This window comes from Dermacentor andersoni, chromosome 10 (assembly GCF_023375885.2).
Source record: "Dermacentor andersoni chromosome 10, qqDerAnde1_hic_scaffold, whole genome shotgun sequence".
Lineage (NCBI taxonomy): Eukaryota > Metazoa > Arthropoda > Arachnida > Ixodida > Ixodidae > Dermacentor > Dermacentor andersoni.
In genome coordinates, this window is record NC_092823.1 from 20,690,237 (window position 1) to 20,700,748 (window position 10,512).

At 47.1% G+C, this 10,512-nt stretch overlaps 1 protein-coding gene across 1 annotated transcript; it reads right to left on the minus strand.

Annotated features, from left to right (window-relative positions):
- Positions 1 to 4,825: 4,825 nt before the first annotated feature.
- Positions 4,826 to 8,872, minus strand: LOC140213670 (uncharacterized). Its single transcript, XM_072284922.1, has 2 exons — positions 6,592 to 8,872; positions 4,826 to 5,151 (listed from the first exon to the last, which is right to left on the minus strand). Exons 1-2 carry the CDS (start codon positions 8,870 to 8,872, stop codon positions 4,826 to 4,828), a joined length of 2,607 nt encoding a protein of 868 aa, XP_072141023.1.
- Between the last annotated feature and the right edge of the window lie 1,640 nt (positions 8,873 to 10,512).

A 10,512-nucleotide genomic window follows, 5' to 3' on the forward strand; every position in this document is an offset into this window, starting at 1 on the left:
ACATCTTTTCCACTGTTTGCGGAGCTGCCCCAAGCCCATGGCGGTGCACTCTATGCTCAATCCTTCCTTTTCCTCGAGGGAGGTCGCTCTTTGGGCCGCTTTCTCGGATGACCAGCTCTGGCTGGTGGACGAGGCCTGCCTAGAGATGTCGGCCAAGAGGCTCCGGGACGTCTAGGGGCCCCGCCACATCTAAATAGATCAAATAACGTTTTATCTATCTTTGGGACGCATGTGCCTGTCGTCACTGCATCAAGTTGGTGCGGTCGTCCCTCCAACGTTCGTTCATCGCGTTCCTCACCCGTTACGCAATACCCGGTGCCGTCCGTCCGAGCTCTGAGGCAGTGACTCAATGCCCTCCACGTTGGCCACTTGGAATGGCCACAGACACTTTTGAAACGCGGTTTCGCTGGTTCGCCATTTCGACGTTCCGTATAAGCGGGGGCCTTGCAGCGCCCACGATTGCGCCCACCGCATCGCGACGACGTCGGCAGCCGCCGCCTTGGTACCGGCTGTAAAAGCAAAGAAAAGTAAAAATGCGTGGCATGTGCTCGAGGCGAAAGCTCGGCACAAACAGTGTTGCTCACAAAGCCTGTTATGTTGGTCGGCGCAGCCGCCGCTCTGCTTGCCGCCTTTGCGCTTCTGCCGAAAGAAACGCAGGAACCACGGCACGGCTCTAGGACCGCCGTCAAGACTGCCTACAATACCATAGTGAGTGATGGCCAGGCACATCAGGGGTACGTCATGCTAAGGATGCTGCGCAGGTCGACAGACGGGAGCTCTGGCAATGGCAGATTGAATCACTGCGACATAGTCCGAATTATACAGGCGAAAAGTATTTGTTTCACTGCATGAATCAGAAAACGGCTTTTTTTCCTCTGTAATGTCGGCGTGACGAGAAAGATGCGTCACATTCTCCACGGTTATGGAGATGTTCTATTTCCTTTTGTTGTACTCGGGCATCGCGAGAGCTCCGGTCATCTGCCTTTCTATGACTTACCTAAAGGCCTTGAGGAACACACTGAGGTACCGGTTTCTGGTCATCAGCGCGGGCTTCACATAATGCACGATGAGGCTCCGGTAGCGCCGCAGCGTCGGGCATAGATGCCGCCAGCATTTGGAGGTTCGATGCAATTGCTGGCATTATCCAATTGCTGGCGCGTCTGCCATGACTTGACGGCAGCCGCGGAGCGCTTCGCCCACGTTTCTGAACTGCTCTTCTGCAATTCCCAGGTTGGTTGCCATGCCTCCCCTCCCCCTTTTTTTCTCTCTCTTTCTTGCTCCGCTGCTGCCGTCGAAGTGTATCAAACGGTTGAACATTTCAACGTGTTTTGTGTCTCTTGAAGTGCCACAGTCTTCTTCCTTTCTATAGTGCAAGACGTACGGAATGGGCCGTTGCAGCGCTTGCCCAGTTTCGCTGGACGGTGCTGACCAGATTCTAGTGTGCTCTAAGTGCGAGTTTGTTTTTCATGTAGGGGATTGTTCTGGGGTATCTGAAAAGGCGGTAATTAGAAAGCGAGAGACTTCACTGAAAACGGGGAAATGCTCCTTCTGTAAGTCTGTCGGTGGGAAGATTCATGTTCGCGATGCAAATCGTGCATCTGATAACAACATCCTTGTTAGGTTAGCAGAAATTGACCGCAAGCTAAGTTCCCTTCACGAGCTTCCGGGCCTGGTTTCATGCATGCAAAATTTGTTCAGGTCTCGTCTGATCATTTCGACGCTATTCATCAGCGCCTGGATACTCATGATAAAGATATAAAAGACGTTAAGAGTCTGTTGGACAAAATTGAGAAACAGGGCACATTTCAGCAGCTTTCACAGCTGCAATCTGATGTTGAGGATCTTGAGACACGGAGCAGGCGTTTAAATATGGAAATTCAAGGTGTGACTGAGGATGACGGAAAAGACCTGTTGAGCAAATTAAAGGGAGTCGCCGGAAGATGACAGGTTGCTTTGTTGAGCAGACAAGATGTCGTAGACCTTCATAGGTTACCTGGAAAGCCCAGGAAGCCGCGAGGAATCATCGCACGTTTTGCACGCGAGGAATAGGCCGCTGCTTGACTCGCTAACAAACGAAACCTTAGAAACAGTGAGGGTATGGTTTACATAGCTGAAAATCTGACCTTCCGTACAAGAAAGCTTCTCTATTTTGCTAAAGAATGGCCTAAAAGTTCTGGCTATAGGTGTCTTTGGTGTTGTAATGGGAAAGTCCGGGTACGTAAACACGACGGCGATTCTGTGGTTGTTGTAAAATGTTCTGACGACCTTTCTGCCCTGGCTCATTAATTAGAGATATTTTGAGCTCAATAGAACCATTATGCACCTAGGCTTTAAAACAAAGACAGAACTGTTCTCTACACTACGCGTACAAAAAGAAAGAGGATAAAGCTGTACACATCTAAATACGCAATCAGCGAATAATAAAAGAACAGAACTGGAAACCTTCTTTTCAGAAATAGAAAACTTGTGCGACGAAGTTATGCTTACTGTAATGTGGTGCACTGACGCTAGCAATATTTTTCAATTACCTAATAAGAACGTTTTCTATTTAAACAGAGAATCACGGCATGGAGGAGGTGTTACCTTGTTGATAAATGAGTATATATCATGTGATCCATCTGGCGACTTTTCGTGTACGAATGAAAATATTGAGGGGCTATGAGTTGAAACCAATGATACATTAATTGCTGTTTGTTACCGACCACCTGATGGCAGTTTTAGTACTTTATTTATGTTTATGGATAGTCTGTTATCGATTGACAGTTAAAACCGAAAATGTGTGGTTATTGGTGGCGACATGAATCTTAATATGTGTTCTGAAAACGCAACGACGCGCGAGTTTGTAAACGCATTTGTACAGAACGGTTGCATTAATTCCATAGAATCAGCAACTAGGGTTACAGCTACAATTGAAACTAAGCTTGATCTCTTTTTGACAAGTTATCATTCTTCATGTATTAGCAGTTGTGTTTTGGCGCATTTCATGGGTGATCAAATGCCAATTTTTATGTACGTAGAAAGTGCAAACATTGCGATACGCAGCAACGCATCTGACATATTTCATCTGGACATTACTGAGCAAACGCTGCACGCATTTCAGGCAGAACTAAGCGACGTAAACTGGGATAATATCATTCCGGGAAATAATGCGGGAGTGGCTTACGCTAAGTTTATCACGATGTTTGTTGATGTGTATTCAAAACACTTCGTCTGCAAAAAACATAAGAATAAAAATGTCAGAAAGCCTTGGCTAACAAAATACCTGTTCAAGAAAGTAAAGGAGCGTGGCCAGCTTTATGGCAAATTTGCAAAATACCGTGACCATGCTGACCTGAATGCTTTTAAAGAGTATAGAAATAAACTAACCAAAGAGTTACGAAAAACCAAACATGCATATTATTTCCAGAGGTCTTCTTCTTGTTCTCAGAGCCATAAACTTTGGAATAACCTGAATGTTGTATTGGGGCGACAAAGAAGGAGCGAGTCTATAGAACAAATTGCTTACAAAGGACAGAAGTTATCACGGCAGGAAATGGTCGAACAGTTTAATAAACATTTTGTGTATCGCGATACATATGTTACTTTTGTAAAACTTCCATACCGTACTTTCCCTCCAAATCAAAACACGCTCTTTTTCCAGCCTACAGGTGCTCATGAAGTGCATACAGCATTTTCCAGTTTTAAAAACTCGTCATGCATTGATCCTGATGGGATACAAATAAAACCCGTAAAATTTGTGCTACGTGAGATCACTGAGATCACGCCTGCCCGCAGTGGTGGAGAACCGAGATCAACCGACCACATGCAATGAAATAGCGCAGCACATTTATCTCGGCAGGAGAGACTTTCCCCTTCCACACAAGAAGTTAAATAGAGCGCAGATATTGACCCCTAGATTACTGCAAACAGGCTCGTATCCCAGTCCGGCTTTATTCCACAAGCTTTATCCCGACGCCTATGCCACTAGTTCTTGCAGGCACTGCAATGACTTAGCTAGCCTAGACCATATGCTCTGGCGTTGCCCCTCGTTACTTGGCACAGAACAAATCAATGAGGACAAGTAGCTCTCCGCTATCAGGAGCCCCGATGCCGGGACGCAAGTGTGGGCTGTCCAGAGGACCCACGATGCGGCGGTCGCGCGTGGTCTGACTGTCCCAACGTGGGAGCGGCCCGCAGCGCGTTGAGTCGCGTACCTCAGGACCTTCATTTAAGTTTTGCATCCATCCATCCATGAGATCACTGAGCTACTTTTACACATATACAACCTACGCATCTCAACTGGTGTTTTTCCTGCAAAGGTTAAGAGTGCGAGAGTAACAGTACTCCATAAGAAAGGCAACAAGCTAGACATAAATAATTACCGGCCCATATCTGTTCTCCCTATCTGTTCCAAAGCTTTAGAAAAAATATTATTTGTACGTTTAAACTGATCCTGTGGTAAGCACAACTTAATTAGCGAATATCAGTATGGGCTTCAAAAAGACAAGTCCACCGAGTTAGCCCTACTGCATCATAAACAACATATCCTTACCAATTTCGAAAAAAGTTCATCATTGTCGGTTTATTTGTAGGTTTCAGTAAAGCGTTCGATTATATTATGTTGTCTCTCATGTCAGTGGGTGACCAGGCAAGGGATCAAACAGGAAAACGGTGTTTATTGCCCGAAGCTTACGGGCTCCTGGTTACATCTAGAATCAACGGTTCACGCACATAGCAAGACATTATAAGTACTTGTGCGCACATGCGCACTAACAGCAGTCTGCTTATCAGGCGCGCTATCGCCGACACAACACTTCCTCCGCTTTTATTATGAAACTATGAAAGTTCACGTTCCTGCTTGGAACCTATCAGGTAGTCGACGATTTCTAATTGGGTAGCGTCGATCCTCGTCACCCCGTGCAGCGTCAGCCTGCGACGTCGGTGGTGAGAGAGAAACACTAGCTGGTGGTACTGAAAAGGCTTGTCCCGATCCGGGGTCGCTGTGTGGCCCCACGGCGAACCCATCGCCTTCAACGGAGTTTTCCGCAGCTGGTCCCGATCCGAGGTCGCTGTGTGGCCCCACGGAGAACTCATCGTCTTGAACGACGTTTTCCGCAGGCACTGTCGTGCTTTGAAGCAACTGGTTCTTGTGACGCCGCCACTCCAAGCATCCTGAAGGGGTTGATACACGAACCTTGAAAGACACTGGTCCAGTCTGGGCCATTACTACTGCTGGCATCCATTTTGGCTGTCCCCTGTAATTACGTGCGAGAACATGATCACCAAGAGCGACTTCGCGCACTCGACATGGTCGGTTCACCGTCTGTTTGAACTGTTCGTAAGTCACCCTCTCCCCCACCACAGGTTTGAGCACGTCAAGGCGCGTACGCAAACGTCGACCCAACAACAAGTTGGCCGGCGCCTCGTGCGTTGTAGCGTGAGGAGTGTTCCGATAGGCGAGCAGAAACTTGTTTAACTTTACCTTCAGTGGTTGGCGCGTGTCATCCTTTCGCAGCGCATTCTTCAGAGTTTGCACGAAACGTTCCGTGAGCCCATTTGCGCTAGGATTGTAGGGTGCTGTTTGCACGTGTCGGCAGCCCATCTCTCGGACGAACTGTTTGAAGTCCTGTGACGTGAATTGTGGCCCGTTATCCGACACAATTGTCTCGGGGAAACCGAAACGTGCAAAAACATCTCTTAAACACTGAATTGTGGCCTCTGTAGTAGTCGACGGCATCACAAAAACTTCCGGCCACTTGGAGTGGGCATCGACCACTATGAGAAACATGGATTGTTGAAAGGGTCCTGCAAAATCAATGTGTATGCGTTGCCACGGCGCTGTGGGCCAGGACCACGGATGCAGTGGTGCTTTGCCAGGGGCGCTGCGTTGTTCTTGGCACTTTGCACATGATTGAACCATACGCTCAAGATCCGCTTCGATACACGGCCACCAGACATAACTTCGCGCGAGCGCCTTGCTGCGAACTATACCTGGGTGACCCTCGTGTAGCTCTTCCAAAACTGCACTCTGTAGTTTTGCGGGGATGACTACTCGTGTTCCGAGCAATATGCATCCTTGATGCACGGTTAATTCATTGCGCCTGGTGACGTAATGTTTCAGCCTGTCTTCACTGACGGATCTTGGCCAACCTGTACTTATGAATTCTTTTACTTGTACCAGCTCGTTGTCGCGTTGCGTGGCACGCGCGATTTCTTTACTCGACACTGGCAGGGAGGCCAGTCGCAATGTATAAAACGTTTCTTCGCTTTCTTGCGTCTCGTCCTTGACATAGGGAAGCGGCAACCGGGAGCAAAAATCAGCTTCGGCGTTATCAGCTGACTTCTTAAAGAGAAGGTTGTAGCTGTACGCCGATGACGTCACTGCCCAACGCTGTAATCGCGCAGCTGCAATAGGCGGGATCCCAGTTGTTGGTCCCAAAATTTGCTGTAACGGCTTATGGTCCGTGATTAGAGTGAATGATCGACCATAAATGTAGTAGTGAAACTTCTTTATGCCAAAAATTATGGCCAATGCCTCTTTTTCAAGCTGGCTGTATTTCTTCTCCGACTCGGACAACGTGCGCGATGCGAAAGCAACCGGTCGAGACCTACCGTCCTCGAAAACGTGGGAAAGTACGGCACCTACTCCGTACTGCGATGCGTCACAGGCCAGCTTCAATGGTCTATCCGGGTCGTAATGGGCCAGCACCTGTGGTGATGATAACATTGTTTTGATTTGCTCGAACGCTGCGCGGCAGCGGTCGTCCCAGCACCACGAAGTGTCCTTCTGCAAAAGCCGGTACAAGGGGTTAGCGACAGTTGACAAATTAGGTACGAACTTCCCGTAATAGTTGACGACACCTAGGAAGGACTGCAGTTGCTGCTTTGTTGTCGGTGCAGCAGCCTTAATAACTGCCTCAATTTTGTCCGGTGACGCAGCGACTCCTTCCGCACTTATTTTGTGCCCCAGGTAGCAGAGCTCGTTTTCAAAAAACGCACATTTTTCTTTCTTCACCCTGACACCTCGCTCTGACAGACGTTTCAGGAGAGCTTCTAGGTTTATCAAATGTTCTTCAGCGGTTTTTCCCGTGACTAGAATGTCATCGAGATAACAACACACTCCGCTCAGGCCCTTCAGCATCGTGTCCATTATTTTCTGAAAAATACCTGGCGCTGACGCAATTCCGAAAGGTAGCCTGTTAACTGTAAACAGACCTTTCTGCGTGTTTAATGTCAAGTACTTCTTTGACTCTTCCGCCATGAATACCTGCTGGTATGCCCTGTTCAGATCGATCTTCGTAAAATGTAGCCCCCCGGCCAGCGCTGCCAGTAGATCATCTATCTTAGGCAGCGGGTAGTGTGTGATGTCAAGTGAGGGGTTTATCGTCGTCTTATAATCCCCACATAGGCGTATGCTGCCATCTTTCTTTATCACGGGCACTGCGGGCGTGGCATACTCCGCTGTATTCACTGGCGTGAGAATTCCTAGTTCAACCAATTTTGCTATCTCGGCTTCTACAGCTGACTGCAATGCGAACGGCACATTCCTTGCTTTTAGGAACTTCGGCCGGTGGTCTGGTTTGAAAAACAGCTCGGCCCGTTCGTCTGTGATAGCACCTAACTCATCCTTGAACAGAGTTTCGTACTTGGCTAGCAAGGAATCGAGCCTTTCCTTCGTTCGAGAAGACGAGTCAAACACTGACCTTGAGATGTAGTTCAGACCCCAAATGCTGTCCCAGTCTAGACGTAGTGTGTGTAGCCATTCTCGTCCTAGCAGTGGTGGTCCTGCTTGGTCGACGAGGTAGAGCGGCAGCTGCGCCGTCCGTCCACTATGCTGCACGTTGACAACCGCGACGCCACAAGGTCGGACGAGTGCTCCGGTATAGGTGCGTAGGGTGACGTCAGTTGATCGGTAGCTGGTAGAAGGAAGCCGCTTCTCGAACTGCTTGAAAGGCATGATTGACACTGCAGCTCCCGTGTCGAGTTCCATTTCTACCGGTGCATCATTTATATTTAGTTTAACAAAAATGGGAGCGCGGCTGGCAGCCCCTTGTTTGGAAATGCTGATAGTCGGCTCCTGTGTCACAACTTTTAGCGTTTTCAGGCTCCGTTTTTTCTTATACCCGTCATGACATTGCCTGTTGCTGCTCCGACAGGCTCTTTGAATGTGTCCTTTCTTCGAACACTTAAAACAGGTATCGTTAATGTGAGGGCATACTGCATGAGTGTGGCTCGGGGAACCACAGCGGTAGCAAACTAGTAGCGGCTTACCAGCTCTCGTTTGCACCTCGTACAGATCAGCATGTGCCTCTCTACTATCGTCTTCAACTTTGTGCAGCTGTGTGGCCAATGATTCCACGACTCGAGTCTCGGCGACATTCTTCCGGGCTGCTTCCATGGCCAGAGCGCGGTCCACTGCTCTCGAGAACGTCAACGTGTCGCCCTCGGTAAAAAGTACTCGCTGCACGTCCTCACGGAGCAGTCCGCACACGAAACGATCCCGCAGCGCTTCGTCTAAACTGGCTCCAAACTGGCAGGTCTGAGACAACTTGCGAAGTTCGGCAACATATTCCGGCAGGGGCTCACCTTCATGCTGTGCTCTGCGGTAAAACTTGGCTCGTTCGCCGATTACGGACGGCACTGGGGCCAGGTGGGCGTCCAAGATGCTCTTCAGCTGTTCGAAACTTTTAGCCGACGGCAGGTCAGGCGCCGTCAACGACTTCAGCAGCCCATACGTTCGCGGGCCGATGATGCTGAGGAATGCGTGCACCTTGTCGCTGTCAGGAACCTTGTTGACAATCAGAAAAGATGTCAACCTCTCCTTGTATGCCGTCCAGTCACTTGCGGTAACATCAAATGACTCCATCTGGCCAAGCTGTCCAGTCGACTGCATTGTCGCTTCTTTGTTATCCATGCACAGACAGCCGCAAAATCAGCATTCTTCAAAGTCCAACTTGGAACAGAGGCTGACTTTGAAAAGACTTGCCTTCTTCACCAAACTGACAGCGGCCTTCGATCCCATCTTCGTCGCCAGTGTTGTCTCTCATGTCAGTGGGTGACCAGGCAAGGGATCAAACAGGAAAACGGTGTTTATTGCCCGAAGCTTACGGGCTCCTGGTTACATCTAGAATCAACGGTTCACGCACATAGCAAGACATTATAAGTACTTGTGCGCACATGCGCACTAACAGCAGTCTGCTTATCAGGCGCGCTATCGCCGACACAACATATTACCCACACAATTCTTTTTCATAAGCTCAATCGTTATGGAGTTAGAGGACTTTCTCTTGAATTTCTTAAGTCATATCTTGAATATAGACACTAAGAAGTACAGATAAATAACTTCAAGTCCCAAGAGAGGTTTTTACTTTCTGGAGTACCTTAATGCAGCATTCTGGGTCCTTTGCTTTTTAATCTATATGTTAACGATATTGTAAATATTCATTTCAATGTAAAATTTTTAATTTACGCAGACGACACCAGTATATTTCTAACATCGCGTTCTTACACCGAGCTTATCACAATATCAAATGAAGTGCTCCTGAAACTTAATATGTGGTCTAAGCAAAACTGTTTATGTGTCAACCCAACCAAAACTAAAGCTATAATTTTACGTCCAAAAGGAAGCACTTCCCCTTTACTACATGGGATAGCCTATAATAATCCTCCGATTGAACTTGTAGAAAGCATCAAAATCCTAGGCGTGCAATTTTCTTCATCGATGCTATGGAATGACCATGTAAACTTTGTAACGCAAAAACGGAGTTAGATAACAGGTATATTAAGCCGAAACCGTTACCTTCTTCGTTCATCAGTTAAAGTACTATTATATAACGCTTTATTCACCTCTAGTCTCAATTATTGTCACCTCGTATGGCGCACTAAAACTGATACGAATTTAAACAAACTATTTTTATTGCAGACAAGGATAGTAGGCGTCTTCGCAAATCTTCCGTACCATTCACACACTGCGCATTTATTTGACAAGTTTAAGATTATCACAGTGCGCGAAATCTATAGGCATCGACTTTTGCAGAAGTTTTATCACACCAACAGCAAGAGCGATGTATTTCTTTAAGTTATTATGTTTAGAAGAACGTGTCCCCTCACGTTTCGCAAGAAACACAGAACACTGGACAGCGCACCGTTTCAGAACTAATTACAGCTCACAAATGCTAAAAAACAACTTACCAAGGCTCTTAAATGCTTACAACAAATCCGGAATTGCTATACGTGCCCTAACCCCATCAGAATTTTCTCGACTTATTCAGCGGGACTAATCTTTATGTTGATAAGGTCAGGTATTTCAGAAGTGCAGATTAGTTGAGTTTACATTTTATTGGTCACATTAATATCACATATATGTATATATATATATATATATATATATATATATATATATATTTTTTTTTTTTTTTCATCTGCCATGTGTGAAACGTTTTGTAACTTCACTACGCGCAACTACCCACTCTTCACTTAGTGCTTCTCATGCATTTTTGTAAAACTACGTGTTATTTGTATTGTTAAAAACAC

What these genes read in the sequence shown, in the direction of transcription:
- LOC140213670 (XM_072284922.1), bottom strand. Translation starts at nt 8,872, where the DNA reads ATGCAGTCGACTGGACAGCTTGGCCAGATGGAGTCATTTGATGTTACC. An exon ending in TTCCCACGTTTTCGAGGACG is followed by an intron (nt 5,152 to 6,591) that starts GTAGGTCTCGAC and finishes CAACCCCTTCAG; the next exon opens with GATGCTTGGAGTGGCGGCGT.